Raw genomic sequence first — 22,093 nt, 5'->3', positions numbered from 1 at the left:
CTGAGTTTAAATGGAAGGAAGGAGGGAAGGAGGGAAGGTAGGTACATTGATTCTACAGTAGGAACATGCAGAAAATAAATCTTCCCCAAACAATAAATACAGATCAGGAAATTCAAAAATTAGCAAAACAAAGTATAAAATGAGGAAGGAAAGTGGCCTACCTTCTGAAACAGACATCAGAACTGGGGAAAAAAGGTCCATAGAAACATACATATGTGGCAATCAAAAAGTTGTAATATTAAAAGGGAAAGCTACAAGCCTGAACTTCATATCCCTAGGTCCTTTTTGGAGTTTGCCAACAGAAAAGAAAGAACAGGGGTCATGATGAGGGTTGGAATGAGAATGGGAAAAATCTCACCTTGTTGTTCATAAATGCTTTCAAGCAACGGATGATCTCATGCTTGTTACGGCTATCGTAGCTCCTGTGTGGTAGAAGACATATTCCATGAATTCCCTTCATTGTATACCCCTCTCCCATTTGACTTTTCAATCTTGTAAACACAGGTCTTTGGAACATCCCCAACTAGTAGCTGAGTGAATTCTAGCACACAGCAATTTGCCCTGAAACACTGGCAAAAACAGGTAGTTGAGAGGGATCACCACCATCAGACCTCTGGTTAATCTTCTTGCAATCCAAGAATTTAGTACTACATTAAAATCTTCTGTTTAACGCCCTCTAGGTTTCTTTTTTTTTTCAAAGATTTATTTATTTATTTGACAGAGAGAGACACCACAAGCAGGGGGAGTGGGAGAGGGAGAAGCAGGCTTCCCGCCAAGCAGGGAGCCTGATGCGGGACTCGATCCCAGGACCCTGGGATCATGACCTGAGCCGAAGGCAGCCGCTTAATGACTGAGCCACCAGGCGCCCGTCTCTAGGTTTCTAAGTGCTAAATTTGATCAGGATAATATCCCATCTATTACTGCTTGCCTCACTACGTCAAAGGTTTCAAGCCTGTCCATTCAGGAGGTATAGGCCCTATGTTTTGTTTTGGAAAGATCCCAATAAGTAGAGAAGTCACTATGGGTCAGGCTGACTTCAAGGTAGCCTAAGAGTCCAAGATAGCCCGAGAACTATTCCAACCCTGAAGATTGTCAGGAAGTTAGTCCCAAATTCATCAAGGGTATTATAAGACTTCTGAATGGGATATAACCCAGAACAGGTCCCAGGGGAGCTCTGGATGAATGCTGACCCCACTTCCAGACTGGGTTAAGAACCTATGCTGGGAGATCCACAATCTTATGTGGTCCACAGCCTGTGTTATCCACTGTGTTCCTCTTCCCTTTGCTGTATTGTAATCATCACTCATCCTCTACTTTGCCCGAAGACAAACCCTGTTCTCAACTAACAGCATATTCTCCTGGTCCACAATTTCTCATTTTAACGCCATTTTCTCCTATAGAGCAAACAGCCAAGTCACCGGGAAGATGTCAAGTTGGAAGTCCTCACCCAGGAGTCTCCTCTTTCTCATCATGGAGTCGTTTAAGGATGTCCAATAAAGAGGCCAGGCCCTCAGCACCAAATGTTTGCACCCAGCTGTAAGGAATCGACAGAGACAATGCAATATCAAATCAAATCAAATCAGTATTTCTTCACCCAAACAAATTCTACCTTGGCAACTCTTTACTCCCAATCCAGAACTCTCATACATCCTGGCTCCTCTGATCTTCAATATCCACCAGCAAATCCTAACCTTGGGCTCTCACTGTTGTTACCACCTCAGAATCCTCACCTGACAGGGTTGTTGTTGAGGGAGACACGAAGGGACTCCAGGCAAGTAAGCAGAGGCATATCCCGCAGGCCTGACCTCAGCTCTTGAATGTACATCATGGCAGACTTAGAGCTCTCCTTCTGGCTCATGCCCTAGATGGGAGCATATGGAAAGATTAGTCAACATTGGACCCAGACATAAAGTGGACTAGTATTAGTCATTACCTTTTGAATATCAAGGCAGACACATATCATACATAGCACCCAACTCTGTGGGACTCAGAATTTCCCATCCCATTCTCCACACACACCTCATGAAGACTGAATCAGGCAAAAAGTATGTTAATAACAGCAATTTGAATGAGAGTAAAACAGGAGTAGGCTTATATGACAAAATAAAATAAGACTGATGTAGACATAAAATGTTCTATAAAACTGGTAAAACAAACAGGTCCAAGATAAGGGCAGAGTCTCCCATGCATGGGTACCTGCCCCAGGACTCACAGCCTTAGAGGTGTGTAAGTATTGGGACACCATCTCCCTCTTAATGATAATGTCCTTCTCCCTCAAAGGTTGCTGTTTCTCTTCATTCAGGTTCATATCCAGCTAGTAGGGGGAGAAAAAAAAGAGCATAAAAACAAAACTGCATCAAGTTTCTTACAAGTTTTCAGAGTTTAATATTTAGTATAGTCAAGAGTTAAACACATTAAATGCTTACTGAATCAGTAAGTTTTCCTGATCCCTTGAGATTTAAGCTATTACAACAGATTATGAAAATTCCTCAGGGATGTTAATGGTTAACATTTTAGCATAAATTCCTACAGACAGGGGCGCCTGGGTGGCTCAGTCGTTAAGCGTCTGCCTTCGGCTCGGGTCCTGATCTCAGGGTCCTGGGATCGAGCCCCGCATCGGGCTCCCTGCTCGGCGGAAAGCCTGCTTCTCCCTCTCCCACTCCCCTGCTTGTGTTCCCCTCTCGCTATGTATCTCTCTGTCGAATAAATAAAAAAATATTAAAAAAAAAAAAAATTCCTACAGACACTTTTTTTTTTTTTTTTAAGATTTCATTTATCTATTTGACAGAGAGAGACACAGCGAGAGAGGGAACACAAGCAGGGGGAGTGGGAGAGGGAGAAGCAGGCTTCCCGAGGAGCAGGGAGCCCGATGCGGGGCTCGATCCCAGGACCCTGGGATCATGGCCTGAGCCGAAGGCAGACACTTAACGACTGAGCCACCCAGGCGCCCCCTACAGACACTTTTATACACAATGTTTTTCCTAACAAAAATGGACTCAAGCTAGATGAAAGATTTATTTTTTATTATTGAAACAAAAGCACACATAATGTGTTTTGTACTTGGGATGATCTTAAAAATCTCTTCTGGATGACTGGTATCATCCAAACCCACAAGATGTGCACCACTCTAGGGTGTAAACACCCATTATCACTGGTTAACTCAGTCCTTGTACAAACTCCTTTCCCATGAAGAAAGAACTAGAAACCCTGTGATAAAGCCCCTCCACAGATGTAACTTGGGTGTGGTATTGAGGAAAAGGCTCCACTTGAGCCTATTACATGTATAGCCATGTGTCTGAGCCCACTGCCTCGGTGAGCACAAGTTTAACCCAGCAAGTCCGAAATATTTGAAATGCGGAAAGGGAAGGGGGGAAATGGATACATTCCATTTCTTCTGTGTGTGTCTGTAAGAGAGAGAGAGAAGGAAGCACTGCCCCCAAAGTAAAACTACTGTAATGTTTTTCTGACTCAATTCCTGGTGCTTTTTTTCTCCTTTTACAGATTAACTGAACACAGAAGTTGCAAAGTGGGGGCCTTCAGGTTGAATCAGACCCAAAGACACAGTACGTTTTGCTTGGCTAGCTCAATATTTTAAATTTGGAAGACTTTATATAAAAATACAGATTTCTAGGATCAGGTGACGCAATCATCAAATTTCAGATTGTGGGTAACTATAGGTCAAACAGTTTCCTCCATAATTTTTTTATAGTGATAGCAAGGATAAAAGAGAGGGACAAAAATCTGTGATGAAATAAAACTTCAAAGAACAGTAGTACAAGGGACCTTATCTGGAATTGTGATTTGAATGAAGAGTTTTTTAAAAAATGACCCAACTGGTGAAATCTGAATGCTGTCTGTAATAGTTGATACTATTAAACAATTACTGTTTTTCAAGAATTGAAGATTTCTGGCTTCTTTAGAAAAACAGAAATATCTGGCACTGCTGGGCATTTCCAACTGGAGTGCTACAAAAGCTACTGGCACTGAATTGTGGCTGGCCTTCCTAAGAGAAAAGCCCAAAGGCCTTCTGCATTTGACCACAGTCCCTTCTCCTTTTCATCATCCGCTATCTGGCATAACTTATTCCTGCCACCTCCCTGGCCCTGAAGACATGTACATTTGCAATCCAAGCCCAAGAGATGGTCTTAGGCTCTTACAGCACTTGGACTGAGAGACAAACTGAAAGCTATAATGAAAAAGAATAATAGTCCTGGCTGAGTGTTTACTGTATACCAGGTTCGGTGTTAGGAATTTTAAGCCCATGCTTTTAATTAAGTTAGGGCTGCCGCTAGCCTCTGTTTGAATCTGAAATCGTCTATCCAGGCAATAGAGGGGTCTTAGGAAAGCTCGGAACCACATACTCAAAACTTTCCAAGACTTAGCACTACTGCACATTTGCTGAGTGTCCTGCTCACTCAAATGTCCTTCATGGAGGACAGAAAATTAAGTCACATCCCTGTGTACTTCATTACTCAACTGACTTCAGCCACAATCTTTAAAGGTCTTCTAGGAATTATAGCATCAGAATTCTCTTTCCAGATTCACCACTAAATAGAAGACCTTGGGCAAATGATGCCTTTCCATGCCTCAGGCTCTTTTCATATAAAATTGATTGAGAATGCTTTAAAACTTTATCTACACTGGCTAACCCAAAGGTGGTCTCCACACTACCACATGAATTGGTCCACTTGCCTTAGGTCTTTGTGGCTAACATATTCCTGTGCAGAAGGACATTAACAAGGTGGGCATTGACTAGATATGTCCAAGCCTAACTCATCAATTCCTATCTTATAGACTGGTGCTTGTATATTTAGTCCCTTTGTTAATAGGACTACTAAGAAGTTCTCTGTTAAAGCTGAAATTCTTTGTAATTAAGGGCTAATTAAGGGGGAATCATGCCCAAAAGTGCCCACCATGCCCACAATTGCATTTTCAGAAAAAAAGCAATGTTTGGGGGTGGGAAACTTACCAGCATCTGTTCAAAGAGTACTAGAACTTGATCATCTGGAACATCTTGCAATGACTGTGCTGTGGGGTCATCCCCATATGATGCAGAAGAATTTCTATGAGCAGAATTGGGCTTTTCCTTCTCCTTCTTAATTCTCATGCTGGTAAATCTCTCCAGCTAAGAAAGAGGAAAAAAGTATTAGTGATCCATTTTCATTTACACAACAAACCACACATGAAGTAGCCAACTCTCTAACTTCTTTTTTTTTTTTTTTTAAAGATTTTATTTATTTATTTGACAGAGAGAGACACAGCGAGAGCAGGAACACAAGCAGGGGAAGTGGGAGAGGGAGAAGCAGGTTTCCCACGGAGCAGGGAGCCTGATGTGGGACTCGATCCCAGGACCCTGGGATCATGACCTGAGCCGAAGGCAGACGACGCTTAATGACTGAGCCACCCAGGCGCCCCCAACTCTCTAACTTCTTATACCTGCATGGTTCCTGTGGTTTGCGGGCACTTCAAGATTCTTCTGACATGAAAACAAGAAATCTCTTATCTAAATTTTGTATACTGACTCTGTACTCTCATCTTCATCCAAAGATAAGAGGACTGAAGTATTAAGATTTGAAACCTTTGTACAAAGAGAAAACCTTGTTCTTGAGCTCTCCTGCCACTTCTAAGCCCTCCAGCAATACAGAACTGAAAACACCTCACGTATAGAGTTAGCTCAATAAAATGCCATTTGTTTCTGTCACAGGATCCCTCCCTTCCAGAGGTGAGTATGACCACAGTATTTAGTAGGTGTAAGTCGTAAACAATAAACAAGTAAATGCCTTAAAACCAGGAACCATTAACTTTTGCTTTCTTCTGTGTTATGGAGGCAGCAAAAGTTCAATATACAGTCTTCAAAATCCCCTTTGCAAAGAATACAGTGTACTTCAGGGGTATATATGCAGCCTCTCTGCCAACCAAAGACTTGTGAACCATTCCCCAAACCTCAAGTACAGATGCTCACACCAAAGAGCCACCAATAAGCTGCAGCTTGTTAGCTCCACCTGTTTGAAAATAACAGTAAGTATCTTCAAGCACTGTGGGACTTCAAGTGATGCGAGTAGCATTCAGACTGCAAGTCAGTTATCAGTTTAAAGAACGTGCCTACCCTTGGAAGCCAATGAATGTCCCAGGGGAACGCATGCAATGGGCCAAACAGAGCAAAGAGTTAGGAAAAAGCTTTGGGAGGTTCTGATAATAGAATCAATATCACCATTTCAAGTCAAAGTTATGACAACTGGTAAGTATCACAGTGGAGGAAATGAGCTAGAACATGCACATGCTGAACAAAATTTCCTTACCTCATCTGCCATGAGCCGCTTCAGAGTCTAGGAAACAGGAAAAAGGAGGGAAAAGAAAAGGAAGATAGATCAGTAAAATTCCAGGGAATCTCCCCAACACCAGATGGGGTGGGGGGAAAAAAGAAGAAGTTGAAAGGATCTAAGCTACTTTCTATAAGCTAAAGATTTCAGCAAACTATTCCTTAGCACATTCTCTTATGTAAGGGGCATGAAGGAGTTTTAAGGTCACTAACATACAACTCTTTGGCGGGGAAAACAAGTAGAGAACTGCGAAGACTCTAAATCTGATGACCAATATGCATATGAAACATGCTCAACTTCACTAGTAAACAAGGAAATGCAAACTAAAAACACAACGAGATATCGCTTCACACTCTGGCGAATGGCAAACCTTTTCCTGTCTGGTCGGAGAGCAGCAGGAGCTCTCTCTCACACACTGTCAGCGGTAATGTAAACTGCTATGGCCACTTTGGAAAACAGCATGGCATTATCTAGTAAAGCTAGATATGCACATATACAACTCAACACATCAATTTCTATAAATTTACCCTGCAGAAATTTGCATGTATGTACCAGGATGTGGGTAACAAGAATATTCGCAGCAACACTATAATAATATCTAAAACAGAGAACAATCCAAAGAGCCAGCAAGAGTAGAATGGTTAACCTGGTACCATGTACAGTGGGGAACAATTACACAGAGAAATCAAATGAACTTACAGCTACTCCCAAACATTAAAACTAAATACGTTATTTCCTTTATCTTCAGTTTAAAAACATGTCAACTATATTATTTAGGATGTAAGATTATAAATAGAATGATTATCACAAATGTTAAAACTGTGCTTAGTTGGGGTGGACAAGTTGTGACTGCAGAAGGGGACAAAGGGGCTTCTGAGGGGCTCACAATATTTTATTTCTTGACATGGATGATGGTTACATGGGTGTTTGGTTTAATAATTTTATGTTTTATGCTCTCTTCTGTATACACGCTGTACTTAAAAAAAAACGAGCTGGGGTGGTAAAATAGGAATTCTTTGTCCTAATACTTAATTTTAAACCATATTTCTTTCTCTTAATGTTTTTACAAGAGTATATATAGTAAATGCCTTTTTTTTATTTTTAAAGATTTTATTTATTTATTTATTTGACAGAGAGAGACACAGCAAGAGAGGGAACACAAGCAGGGGGAGTGGGAGAGGGAGAAGCAGGCTTCCCGAGGAGCAGGGAGCCCCATGCAGGGCTCGATCCCAGGACCCTGGGATCATGACCTGAGCCGAAGGCAGCCCCTTAATGACTGAGCCACCCAGGCGCCCCTATACTAAATGCCTCTTGACTAACCTTCCTCTACTAATGAAAAACTAGCTGTGACCCTGCCACAAAGTTATTTTACTAACCTTTTTATGGACAAGAAAAATCTCTAGCATTATGTTCATGATCCCCATGTCAGAGTTCGGTTACATCCAGTTAAATTGTGAATCTTAACTTTTCCCTCCATGGTTCAGAGGAGGCCAAGCTTCCACTGACTGAGGGCTAATCACAAACCTGAAGCTATAAGAACCTTGCTCAGCATCAATAGAAATTATAGTTACTTTGTGTGTGCCGCTTACTGGGGAGTGAAGGCAGAAGGATGGTGAAGCAGACAGCAACACCGAAGGAGACTAACAGTTCCTTTTGTCACTACCCTTAGTCACCTGGCACTCAGGGGAAACAAGCTACAAAAAGGATGAGTATGTACAAATTTAATAACCACTGCCAAGGTTAAACTTATGTGCACCTAGAGCAACCGCTTCCAGAAGCTTTTCCTCCAAACTCAAACTGTTCCTTCAGAACTAAGCAACAACCCTAACAATTCTGGGATGGATGTAACATGGGTAACAGAACTTGGGACTAATGAATCAGTGCCAGTTGGATTGCTCACAGCTGCAGGCTAAGTTAAAGAAAAGGAAACCAGCAACCAGTTCCTTCTGCCTACAGAGTTTCATTTCTCTTCTGTTCATCCCTACTACCACTACGTAAGCTTATGCCATTATTATCTCCTGCTAGACTTACTGCAAAAGCTTCTTAACTGATATCCCTGCCTCCAGTCCTGTCTGCCCTACACCAAATCCATTCTCCATACTGTATCCAAGGGTAATCTTTCTAAAATGCCACACTGTCCACGGTATTTCCTCATTTCAAACCTTTCAATGGCTCCCAACTGCCACAAACCCTCTACCTCAAACTCTATCATATTCTCGGCATCCTGAACCAGTTGCAGGTCCACAAACAGATCATGCTGTCTCACCACCCCAGACTTTCCAGGCTGCTCCTTCCCTCAGTCTAGACTGTGCTTTCAAGGCTAACTCCAACAGGCCCTGCAGGATGATACGGACTCTAATTGGACAAGTACTTCTTATGTTTCCACAGTAAAAGGTAGTTGTCTGTCATACAGCACACTAGTTGTGGATTACCGTCGTCTCTTGACTGTCTGCCTCCTCTACTCCTTTCCAGACTAAGTTCATTCAGGGCAGAGCCTGAGACTTAGTTATTATATTTCCTATGAACAGATACCACAGTCTGGGGCTGCTTTCCTAAAATACCAAGCCCTGAAAAAGCTCTCAAATCAATTCAATGTGTCAATGAAAAAAAAAACCAAAAAACTGAAGCCTAGACAGGTAGAGTAAATCACTGAGGTCACATGATCAGGAACAAGCTGGGTATGAACTCTAGTCTCCAGATTCCAAAGCCTAAAATCTTTGCATTCCCCAAATTCTTCTGCCTTGTTCCCATTTAATGCCCACTAACTCTTGCCTTTAGAAACAAAAGTGAATATATCTTTTCATAAGAAGGAAGATATCACATTCCCTTGCTTTCCTTGGTGCATTATTAGAAACAGATTTAATTACTTAAAAAAAAATTATCCACACTTTAGCGCTCAGTTTGGGTAAGGACAGCAAAAATGATGCATGCAGGATCAAAGTTGCACTTTTCCAGAATGTCCAACAGAGGGTAGCAACTACCAGCAAAGCGAATCATCCCATAGGCAAAATTCTGTTTCAGAACCTAACAGAACACCCCAAGAGCAAGCTCAATTCAATTTCTGAAATGTAACCTGCTGCTAGAGTGTACTGAGGGTGTATTATTTACTTACTGTTATGTGTTTTTCTTATAGATCCTATGTATACTGTGCTTGCAAACAGTAAGCTTTACTCAGTGTTTTAATTATATCCTTACTTGTGCTGTGCCTTCTGAGATAAAGAACAAGAATTCCCAGATCATAAAAAGTACAAATGACTAAAAATAGTGGGATCCAGGAAGATAAATGCTACTGGAGCTGTATTTGTGCCTTATACCACAGATGCCCAGGCTTTTGTCATTAAGTTCTCTAAGCACCCTACCTGTCTCTTAATTCTTCTATTCTCACCATTCTCCTTGCCTGCTGTCAATTCTCTTCTGCCCCCAAACCAAACCCTTACTCTCCTAACCTGCTGGCACTAAATACTTCATCTTCCTGTCCCTCCTATTGAGTCTTCCACTAAAACCTTTAACTATAAATACAGATACTGAAAAGAAGCACAGATACTAAATGAAATCTTTTTAAAATATCAAAATCTGCTTATGAATACAGATTAATAGGAACTACTAGATAAAAGACAGTAAACTGAACAAAGCACCTAATTTCTCTCCTTCTTGAAACCCTTCTAAATCTACAGAAAAAGATTTTTTGAAAAGAAAACAATGATGGAAGGAAGGAGCCTATAAGGTTGGGAAGAACAAGAAAAGCACAACTGCAACCAAATTTTGAAACTGGGGAATAAACACAAAGACTAGTGGTAAACCCAAAAGACCTAAGAAAACTCAGTCCTAAACCAGAAGTAGGAAAAGACAGTAATCAATTGTAATTATATTTAAAGGTCCTGAAAAGGCTCAAGAAGTAGCAGCTTGAGGTACCTATGGAAATGGGGGTTGGAAGGAGGGTGAGCCTAAAAATAAGAGGACTGGCTGGAAGCTGTTAAAGAAGCAGTTCAGTCTGTAGATCCTTCCACTCTCCATTCCCCCAGCCCTCCTCCTGGCCCATAAAATTGAGAGAGTACCCTCCCTTACTCCAGCAGAAATCCCCAAGTTCATTCTTACAAGAAGGTAATAAAGGATCTCTAAACTGGGAGATGCCAGGCACAGTTGTGGGTAGGAATCCTGTCATAAAATCTATGCATAATACCTACTGAGACACCTAGCACCTTCCCCCATAGAGTTTCTGAGAACCCCCGCAGCCTGGGTGGCCATTACCCTTGAGGCAGAAAATTGGTAGACTCTTCTCTGGCGAAATGAAAAATGACCTAGAACTCCCGACACAGTCCAAGTAGATCACCTTGGAGTTCCGCAGTCCAATATGGTAGCTACCAGCCACAAGTAATAATTGAGCACTTTTAATGTCGCTAGTATGCCTGAGGAAGAATTTTAAATTGTATTTAATCTTATTTATTTTTTTAATTAATTTATTTCAGAGAGAGAGAAGACGGGCACAAATTTGAGGGGAGGGGCAGAAGCAGAGGGAGAAGCAGGCTCCCCACTGAGCAGGGAACCCTATGCAGTGGTGCTCGATCCCAGGAATCAGGACCTGAGCCGAAATCAACAATTGGACACTTAACCAACTGAGCCACCCAAGCGCCCCAAATTGTATTTAATTTTAAATAAATATAAATTTAAAAACTAATATATTATTGTTATTGTTAAACTTATGTTTGGAATATCCTGGGTATGTCAATCTCCTTTCACCTGTAAATTTTATGGAGTCTAAAAATACGTGAACTTGGGGCGCCTGGGTGGCTCAGTCAGTTAGCGTCTAACTCTTGGTTCCGGCTCAGGTCATGGTCTCAGGGTTGTCAGATGGAGCACCATGTAGGGCTCTGCGCTCAGTGTGGAGGCTGCTCCCTCCTCCTCTGCCCCTGCCCCTCCCCCACTCCCGACCCAACTCCTTCACCCCCATGCACTGGTGCTCTCTTTAAAATAAATAAAATCTTTAAATATATCTCAACTATTTTTTTTATAAAAACTTAGCATATAAATTGAGATGTGCTAGAAATGTAAAATATACACTGGAGTCCAACAACTTAATATTAAAAACAGAATATAAAACATCTCATTAATACTTTTATAACATACTGAAATCTTTTTATATATTGGATTACCTAAATTAATATTATCAAAATTAATTTCATGTTTCTTTTTGCCTTTTTCTGTGGCTGCCAGAAAATCTGAAATTACATATGGACTCACGTTATAGCTCTATTATACAGGTCTTTTTTTTTTTAAGATTTTACTTATTTGGCAGAGAGAGATAATGAGAGCAGGAACACAAGCAGGGGGAGTGCGAGAGGGAGAAGCAGGCCTCCCACCGAGCAGCGAGCCCGATGTGGGGCTCAATCCCAGGACCCTGGGATCATGACCTGAGCCGAAGGCAGATGCTTAATGACTGAGTCACCCAGGTGCCCCTATACAGGTCTGTTCTATATAGTAAAGTGCACAGTTAACAAACTTTACCTGTGCATCTAGAGTTTCCCATCAGTTTGTTAGTCCCTCATTCCTTTTTTTTTTTTTTTTAAAGTAGGCTCCACACCCAGCGTGGCATCCAACATGGGGCTTGAACTCACGACCCTGAGATCAAGACCTGCACTGCAAACAAGAGCCAAATGCTTAACCGACTGAGCCACCCAGGCGCCTCTGTTGGTCCCTCATTCTTAAACATTAGCAGACGACCCAGGTTATCAGACATTTGAGAAAAGCCACTGATGTAAGACAGAGAAAAAAAAAGAACAGCCTGTCATTCAGACTATGCAAAAAGATTTTCAAGATCACTAATATCCACAAAAGAGAACATAATGCCGTTTTAAAAAGAAACATGCAGAGGAAAAAGAACCTGTAGAAGTTGAAAATATGAGAACTGAAACTCAAGAGAAAGGTCAATAGAAGTACTAGATGATAAGAATTGAGGAAATCTCCCAAAAAGCAGAGCAAAAACACAGAGATGGAAAAGTAAGAGAGAAAAGATAAGCAAAGATAAGATCAGTTTGGAAGGTTCAATACGCAAATAGGAGAAAACAGGGGAGCAAGTTGCCAAAGAAATAATTCAAGAATATTTCCCAATACCAAAGGGTAGGTGCCCAGCACAAAGGATAAGAATAGATCACACAAAGGCATATTATGGTGAAATTTCAATACACTGAATACAAAGAAAATTCTACAAGATTTGACAGAAAGGAGAAAAATTGGTCATATACAAAGTAATGAGAACAGATTTGGGTTTTTTAACAATACACCAAAAGCTAGACAACAACGGAACAAGGCCTTTAATACATACGAAGAAAAATAATTTCAAACCTAGGATTCTATACCCAACAAAATAATCAATCAAATGTTGAGTTCAGAATAGGCATTTTCAGAAACTTAAGCTTTCAAAAAATTTATCCCCATGCATCTCAGGAAGCTACTGTAGGATATGCTCCACCAAAATGAGGGAGCAAACCAAGGAAGTAAAGGACTTGAAACATGGGCAACAGGAGACCTAACACATGGAAGAGGTAAAAGAAATCCGTAAGGCAAAGATTTGAGAAGATTGTTCTTTGCCAGAGAGCACAATTAAAAGGGGACTATGGGACCTGAGCCAAACCCTCCAAGCCTGTCATCACCATCATCCACTTTTGTTCTGGGCTTTTAAACTGACAATACCTGGTGGGTCTGACCTAGCCAGATTCTTGGCTTATTGGAACCATATGTTAATAATTTCTTCCCTTCCTTCCTTGCTCTACTGTTTGGACCTCAAGGACACTCATTCCACCCCACAGAGTTTTTCTACTTTGACTTATCCAGAAGAATTAAGATTGGCCATGGTGAGCTTAGAAAAAGAAAATATAAAGCAGTGTACTCCTCTGACCATATTCTTGTTGGATGGCTAGTAGTTGATCCTCACTGCAGCCTTGCCAGATGCTCAACTATGGTGACTCTTGATCTTGGGGTTGTGAGTTCGAGCCCCAAGTTAGGTGTAGAGATTACTTAAATAAATAAATAAATAAATTTATAAGGAGTAAAAAAATATTTATTCTAGAGGAATTTATTCAATAGAATTAAATGAGTAAAACAATTTCTAAAGGTCATTAGCTGGTACCAGAAAAGAGCTCAACAAAACTGCATTTACCAAAATGACCTTCATCTTTTCCAAAAGATGCTCTGTGTTATCAAATCTTATTTAAATCAACACAGATTGCTCAAAGGTGCACCGCATCAAAAGTAACAGCATCAAATGGGTGCCTACATGGCCTAGTCGGTTAAGGGTCCAACTCTCGGTTTTGGCTCAGTTCTGATCTTGGGTTCATGAGATCGAGCCCCGAGTCAGGCTCTGCACTCAACGAGGAGTCTGCTTGAGTTTCTCCCTCCCTCTCCCTCTGCCCCTACCCTGCCCCCACTTTCTCTCTCTCAAATAAATAACATATCTTTTAAAAAAGTAACACTGTCAAAAATAAATATACCTTAAAAATAAAATAAATATATTTGGCTGGGTACTGTTCTACATTAAGACCATCAATCAACATAAAAATGAAAAGCTTCCCCTCACTCCCCCCTTCCAGAGAATAATTCAAGACTATGATTCACTCACCACATCCTAATGTAATATGTGGTAAGATAAATCTTTTGGTTACCATCTACAGGAAATAAGAAACTTCCTAGACACTTTACAGTTTGGTTTCTATAAGAAACAAAAAACAAAAAAGTCCAAAGACCCCAAGGTATGCCCTGTGAGGCCAAACTAATCAGATGACTTAATGAGTACGAAACATACCCTGATTATTATTATTATCATAATAAATGCAAATAAACTATAAAACTTCTCTTCCATACTGGATTTGCTGTGGTGGTGGTTATATCTATTAACACTTCAGCTTTTAAAAACTAGTGGATAATGGGGTGCCTAGGTGGCACAGTCAGTTGAGTGTCCAACTCTTGGTTTCCGCTTGGGTCATGATCTCAGGGTAGTGGGATCGAGCCCCATGTTGGGCTCCGTGCTCAGCGAGTAGTCTGCTTGGACTCCCCCTCCTATCACTCTACCCCTCCCCTCCATGCCCACGCACGCTCTTTCTCTTTCTAAGGAAATAAATAGATCTTTAAAAAGTGAGTGGATGGGACTAAACATGGCAGTCTTTTAAACAGAGGTTCCCTCTGTTTGCCTAGCAACAGAACTGGCAATTTTTTAAATTCAAGGCTGTAAGAAAAACATTCCAGAGACTGATTCACCTCTACCCAACTCCCTGACTCTTTAACTTTTCCCACTCAGCAGGAAAACGGGACAGAATTCTCAAACAATTAAGGATGGTCTCTTGGCACAAGATGTTCATGTAGCCAAACAAAAAGTAATTAGGTAGTATCCTTAGCAGCAGAGAGGTTGGCAGGGATCTAATAAGAGAATATGATTAAACTTTACTTTGAACAGAGTACATTACATAGCAAAAAGTGTTTCCAATTCCTACCACTGTGCTTCACAAGAACAGTTAATCATGGATGATAATCCTATGAACCATGTGGTTCATACACAGATAATATAAACCTCCAACTGCAAGCCTGTATCTCAGTACTTTCTAAATATTTTGTTCAGGCTAACTTATTTAATTTTTTAAAAAACTGTAAATGAAGTATAGTTGATATACAGTATGTTTCAGGTGTACAACACAGTGACTCAACAATTATATGTGTTATGAAATGCTCACCAAGGTATTACTATATTCCCTATGCTGTACTTTTTATCCCCATGACTTATTTTACAACTGCAAATTTATAATCTGCACCCATTTCTTTTGCCCATTCCTCCACTACTCTTCCTCTACCACCTTTTAAAAAAAATTTTGTTCAGGCTAATACCAGACATATTTGAGCTCTTGGCTAAATGACTACCACCAGCACACCACAGCTGAATGCCCTGTGGCCCACTGTGTGAAGATTCTAAGAGGCCCAGGCTCCCTGGGAACTACAGGTTTTCTTAAAACACCTATAATCACAAAGCAATTCACTAACTGCCTCAGGATAGTCAACTCATACCTCTCCCTCTCTGACGTCCACCCTAGCTCAAGGGCTGTCTAATCTAGTGTAAGGACATGTTTAGAGTGGTAGATAAAATTCTAAGGTGTCCCCTGAGATTCCTAGCCTGACATATGAACCCTGTATAATTACCAGGACTGTATGATAGGATACCACTCCTGTGATTAGGTTCTATTATTCGGCACGACTGACTTTTAAGAAAGGGAAATAATCTGCACAGGCCTGACCCAATCACACATGCCCTTTAAATCTGAGGTGAGATGTTAGAGACACAAGGACTCAACAGGTCATTTCTGGCTTGAGCATGAAGGGGGCCAAATAGCAAGGACAGCAGGCAGCGTCTAGTTGCTGAGAGCCAGCAAAGAAACAGGGACCTCAGCTCTACAACCGCAAGGAACTGAACTCGGCCAACACTGAATGAGCTTGGAAGCAGATTTTCCCTGAGTGACTCCAGATCAGATCTGGCCCAGCTGACACACCTTGATTTCAGCCCTCTGGTAACTCTGAGAATGCAGCCACACTACTCATGCTGGACTTCTGACTAATGGAACTATGAACTAATAAGTGGGTTTTGTTCTAAACTGTTGAGTTTCTTATGCAGCAGTAGGAAACTAATACATTAAACAAACTGACAAAATCTACAATTTATCTAGAACTTTGGCTAAAGGAAAAAGACTGTGAGTCCTGGTTTATTTATTTATGGCATCCTAAAAAACTACAAGTATGATTTTGAGCAAATCATTTTAATTCTTCATGCTTCGGTTCCCTTATTTATTAAAAACAAAGCAAAAGCAGACACACATACCTACTGGGAACTATGAGATCATAAAGTGGAGTGGTAAGAGATCATTCTGTAAAGTAACTGCGCTGTTATTACTACAGAAAGACTTGTTTTAAAATACACACCTGAAGAGTGGACTAGTTGACACTGTGCTCCAACAACAAAAGGAAAAAGCTATTCCTCATCTATCAACTATACATTTAGCCATTGTCAGTCATTTCGCAAAAAGAACTAAAGAACTTACCAAGGGCAGGTTCTCAATATTTTTTATCAGACTGTTTATTGTAACTACTTCTGTGTAAGTTGCTTGGGGGCAGGAACCCATGTCTTGTTCATTTGATGTGGCCAATATTTAATAAATATTTTAAAAATTAGCATCACTACAGGTGTTTAAGAGCATCATCCTAAGCACAGTATATTCATTTATTAATTCCTTTACTCAAATTAGGCAAACCTAGGAAATACCTTAAGTCAAAGTCTGTGACAATGTGATGGTTATGGACAGGTCAGTCAACCATGAGACTATGAAGAGTCAGTCAACCACGAGACCACATCTTGAAGAGTCATGTCTTTCCCTATATATGAGAACAGGGGATGCTCATTGGTACATGATACACTGTGAGTTGTCCTTGAGGAAAATATCCAACTATGGGACACATGTCACCTAGGGAGTCTTCCACCTCCTTTGAAAAGCAATAAGGCCTAAGACACAGGCTACCTACAGGTAAAATGGAAAGCCAACAACAATCTTCTTTCAAATTCTCAACTACCTACCCAGAAAGGATCAGGTAAGGTATGTGTCATTCAGAATCATACAGAGCAGAGAGCATGGTCTGGCTATGATTCATTGATTCATCTCTTTATTCTATCACAGTAATGACATTCAGTTCCTTAGGATAGTTCCTTAGGCAACAGAAGGTTATCATGTGCACTTGAATTACCAATGAATCCCATTCCAGTTCAGACAAAAAATTTGTCACATTTCCACTAAGAGACAGTAAGAGCAGGATGAGCTTTTCTTTTTATCTATCACAGTTTCAGTCTTATATTTAGGACTGTATCATCTCATAAGGCTGGTATGAAAAGTAATAAAATGGATGGAAAGTACTTGTTTTGCAAAGTGCTTTGTAAAAATTAAATAATATATGATGATGGAACCTATGACACTTTTCAGCCTTCCTTCTTCAATTCCCACTCCTCATTTAGAAGTCAATTACAACTAGAGAGAAGAAAATAAAGGGTATATCTTCAAATGTAAAGAAGAACTTCCCCTTCCATTTTCAAGGAATGGCCCAAGGATGACACTGAGTTAAGTCAGTATCTCATCTACCATTTGCATAAACAAACCAGATTCTGACATTACTACTTACTGGTGCCAGAAGCTTAAACCAGAGTTGTATAGAACTGGAGCAGCCACTTCCAGAAAGAAAAGAGGAAAAAAAGAAAAGAAAAAGGGTATCTCTGAGAAAAAGAAGACTAAAAGAAAAGCACAAAAATGACCAGGAATTTAAAAACATCAACTATAAAGTTAACTTAGTATTATTAAGTTAAGTGGGTTTAAGGGAAAGAAACCTGAAGATTATCTAGCAGTCCCCAGAAACGGAGATGGCTCACTCATGCTCCCCATGATCACTATGGGAAAACTGCTAAAGGAGTCAGGCCTTTGCAGCTCATCCATTTAAGTTTCATGCTGCCTTGGTAGCTCCACAGCTCAACTCAGAACTGGACAGTTAGCTTGTTAGAATTCATACAAGAAACAAAAGGAACACAGTAGAGGAGAGTCCAAGATCTTTTAAACCTAATTAAGAGAGTTCTTGGGGCGCCTGGGTGGCTCAGTCGGCGGTTAAAGGTCTGCCTTCGGCTCAGGTCATGATCTCAGGGTCATGAGACCTGGGATCAAGCCCTGCATCGGCTCCCTCTCCTGCTCCCCCTGCTTGTGCTTTCTCTGTCAAATAAATCAATCAATCTTAAAAAAAAAAAGCAAACAAACCCTAATTAAGACGGTTCTTTCAATCTACCACTGCCTTCCAGAGCCAGTATCTTTTTACTGATACCGCCCAGGATGCCCTGAAGGATTCCAGGCAATGACGTTTGTCAAGTATGAGTTAGAAATGTCCTACGGGCACCTGGGTGGCTCAGTTGGTTAAGCGACTGCCTTCGGCTCAGGTCATGATCCTGGAGTCCCGGGATCGAGTCCCGCATTGGGCTCCCTGCTCAGCAGGGAGTCTGCTTCTCCCTCTCCCGCACCCCCCTCTTGTGCTCTCTCTCTCAAATAAATAAAATAAAAAAGAAAAAAAAAAAAAGAAATGTCCTACAAGGAGCGTTAGGTAACTAATCATTACCTGTTTCAGTAATTTAGTTTTAAATTTGAAGCAATTTACTTACAAATGCAAAGCAACAAACTCAATATCCACACAACGGTCTAAATCAGTTGGTGAGAGTCTGCTTTCAAATAAAACACATTTCCCAGCTGTGATTAAAATGAAGGAAAAACTATCTTAACATCAGGATTCAATCCTGTGACAGGTCCAAAATACATTCTAATAGTCCTCTGTTAGTTCAAGAAGGCAAGCCTCTTGGGGAAAAGGAGAAGGTAACATTTTGCCTACCGCTTAGCTCATTTTAAAGCCCAGGACTGGCACAGCCTGCATCCCAGATAGCTGATAGCCTAGAGAAAAGGGAAGTCCACTCAGGTTTCACTATTCTAGCTCAGCACAGCAGGTGGAAACCAGGCTGGGAACATTGCATTCCCCCTACAAGTCCATCCAAACTAACTGCCAGCCCCTTGCACTATGAACCACTCATGGGCTGGGACAATAAGCTGCCAACAAAGTGCTCAGATTCTGGAAGTCCTAGTTTCCTATCAAGTGTCACAAGGTGTGGCAGACATGACCATCTCTTTTGCTGACAGGAAGGAAGTGCACATATATTCTGTCATCTGGCAAGAGATCAGTAAGCAAAACTTCCTCCCTTTCAAAATCCAAAGGTTCTGATACAACTTTTGAACACACATAGAGGTATCCCCCATTTTTCAACAGTTCATGTTAGGCCACTTTGCTTTTTTGGAAGACCTATATTAGTACCTGTTTTTGCTAACTGAAACATAAAAGATTTTCACTTTTACCAAAAAAAAAAAAAAGGTGAAAAGAGAAAATAGCATCCAGCATTTGTTTTGCAGCGAGCCGTTATGAGAGAGGCAGCGCACAACCCGAGCAGGGCTACGCTCAAGCATCAGGCCACCGTAGCTTTGAAGTGTGTCTGTAAGCATCCGTGTTTTATCTCCATTTATTTTGTGCCTCTGTTAGCAAGATGTGGCCTAAGTTACCAGAAAAGCCTAAGAGGTTATTTTTAGGAATGCTTGAAAATTTTTCATATAAATTAATGGTAAGTGCTTCTTTGCTTTATGTCATTTTGGCTTATGAAAGATTTCATAGGAACACCCTACTTTCAGATGGGGGGGCTGTGTAGAAAACAATACATAATGTTAACCTATTTTTCCAAAATTTCAACACATTTCTCCAGTTCCAAATACTGATACTTGTTCTTCACTTTCTTAGTGGGCCTCTCTCTTTACAGCCTGAGCTTAGATTGTAATTGCTCCTTTAAAAAGGGGGTGTTGTCCATTCATTTGGAAACAGTCAGTGACTCAGGAATGCTGTTTCCCAATCTCCGTAGCAACTGTTTTCTCCTCCCATGCTGTGATGTGAGTAGCAGGACATCTACTCTTCCTCAAGGGTGAGCACATGTATGACACACCCAAGGCCTGGCTGACAGGAAGTTCCTGCAGCTGGTATTACTTCTACATACAGGGACCAAGTATGAGGCCACCTTGTTTTAAATCCCATTCTCAAACCCTTCATTTCCAAATGATGGTTACACTTTTCCTATCTGCACATCATTTCTAAATATCCAGAAATAATGATAGCCTACTGATAATAGCTTAACTGATCCAAAAATTACATTACACAGACTTGATCTTATGAAACCACAATAAACATTTTCTGGGCCCCTTCAAATCTAGAATAAGATCTAATTTTGAGAAAATCTTGCAGGGGAAAGGGGCAGGAGAGTATGAGGTGAAATATTATTACTCGTCTATCACCAGAAATACAAGCAAGAATTAAAACACAGTACTTCTGATAGTTCCATACTACAATTGCTAGAAGTATGTTCTAATACAAACATACAATTTCAGGCCAAAGTCCTTATGCTACAAAATGTAAATGTAAAAATAAATGTGATAAATGGAAAACAAGGTTAAGGGCTGTTTATTTATTTTTTAAAAGATTTTATTTATTTATTTGACAGATAGAGACATAGTGAGAGAGGGAACACAAGCAGGGGGAGCGGGAGAGGGAGAAGCAGGCTTCCCGCAGAGCAGGGAGCCCGATGCGGGGTTCGATCCCAGGACCCTGGGATCATGACCTGAGCCGAAGGCAGACGCTTAACGACTGAGCCACCCAGGCGCCCCAGGGATGTTTTATTTTTATACACATCTATATTTTCTTACACATAGGTGTTTCACTTTTATAATAAAAAACACATTTCCATTTCAAACAAAAGTAGCACTTTTCAAAGATTAGAAAGCTAGAAAAAACATTTTTTTTTAAATTTTTTTTTTAAAGATTTTATTTATTCATTTGAGACACAGAGATAGAGAGAGAGAGAGAGAGAGAAAGCATGAGCAGGGAGAGAGGCAGAGGGAGAGGGAGAAGCAGGCTCCTCGCTGAGCCAGGAGCCCAATGTGGGGCTCGATCCCAGGACCCTAACCATCTGAGCCACCCAGGCGCCCCTAGAAAAATTTCTGATACATTGTGTTAAAGCAGAAAACTTGTGTAAGCTATGACTGCAACTTTATAAAAACGTCTGTGCATAGACATAATAACTAAAATATTCAAACACTAAGTGAAATAAAAAATGAAAAGTAGAAATTTGGGGTTTAGATGCTGTTATTTTTAAAATATATGTGTGTGTATATATATATACATTTTTTTTAAAGAGCATTAAAAAAATCATAGCACAGCACCTAAAAGCAAAGCAACATTATCCAATTCCCATATTCCAAATGTCCACTAGTATTTACTCTTCTCCAGTAGTACTCTTGCTTAAGGAAACACTCTGGCAGGGCACAGTTAGAAAAATTAGGGGTGACAAAGCAATGTGAGAAAGAATAATGAGGGGCAGCCAGCCTCCTGGGTGGCTCAGTCAGTTAAGCGGCCACTTTTGGCTCAGGTCATGACCTCAGGGTCCTGGGATCAAGCCCAGCATAGGGCTCCTTGCTCCTCAGGGAGTCTGCTTCTCCTTCTCCCTCTGCCACCTGCTTGTGCACGCTCTCTCTCACTCTATCTCAAATAAATAAATAAATAAAATATTTTAAAAAAAGAGAGAGAGAGAATAATGAATAGTCTAAAAGCTAGCTCACCTAATTACATGATCTTGAGCAAATGAGTACCTCCAGGCCTGAGTGGCCTCCTCATTTTAAGATGAGGAGACTGGATCAGGTCATTTCTAGGGTCTCCTGAGAGGTCCAAAGACTGTGCTTAATTACTACTGCTCTTTTTGAGGGTAGCCCAATGCCTGCTGCTTGCCTGATAGTACATATCCTACAGTGGCTTCTCACCACTTCTTCTTGTGGTTTCAATCACAGGAAACAGACGTCACCCATGGGCCTAGAAGTAAGTAACGAACAAGCCCTGGCGGATGCAAAGAGCTGCCAACTAAGGCCAACTCCCATCTTTCTAAAATACAAGAATCAAATCACTAGAAACCTTTATGCCTGGGGAGCCTAATACACGTCTTTCATGAAAACTAACAAAACTAAAAATCTCTCTGTAGGTCCCATACATGCAAACATTTTAGAACAGTCTCACTCTATTTTGCTTCTATGACCAAATGAAGAAATTGAAGAATAGCTATGGGTAGGAGTATAAGAGTTTAAGGGGAAAAA

At 40.8% G+C, this 22,093-nt stretch overlaps 1 protein-coding gene across 4 annotated transcripts in view; it reads right to left on the bottom strand.

The window, feature by feature from the left end:
• The window catches only part of DIAPH1 (diaphanous related formin 1), a 94,847-nt gene that overhangs the window by 62,212 nt on the left and 10,542 nt on the right, over positions 1–22,093 (bottom strand). For 2 of the 4 annotated variants that reach the window (XM_032404500.1, XM_032404498.1), the window contains exons 2-7: positions 6,300–6,326; positions 4,970–5,125; positions 2,213–2,314; positions 1,731–1,861; positions 1,448–1,534; positions 359–422 (exon numbers count right to left, since the gene is read on the bottom strand). In XM_032404500.1, coding sequence (XP_032260391.1) covers positions 359–422; positions 1,448–1,534; positions 1,731–1,861; positions 2,213–2,314; positions 4,970–5,125; positions 6,300–6,326 — 567 coding nt within the window. The remainder of the gene's footprint in view (positions 1–358; positions 423–1,447; positions 1,535–1,730; positions 1,862–2,212; positions 2,315–4,969; positions 5,126–6,299; positions 6,327–22,093) is intronic. The other 2 variants (XM_032404497.1, XM_032404499.1) reach the window with 1 other exon arrangement.

The sequence above is a fragment of the Phoca vitulina genome, unplaced genomic scaffold (genome assembly GCF_004348235.1).
Source record: "Phoca vitulina isolate PV1807 unplaced genomic scaffold, GSC_HSeal_1.0 scaffold6, whole genome shotgun sequence".
Taxonomy (NCBI): Eukaryota; Metazoa; Chordata; class Mammalia; order Carnivora; family Phocidae; genus Phoca; species Phoca vitulina.
The sequence above is the reverse complement of the archived record's forward strand: the minus strand, read 5'-3'. Positions and strand labels throughout refer to the sequence as shown.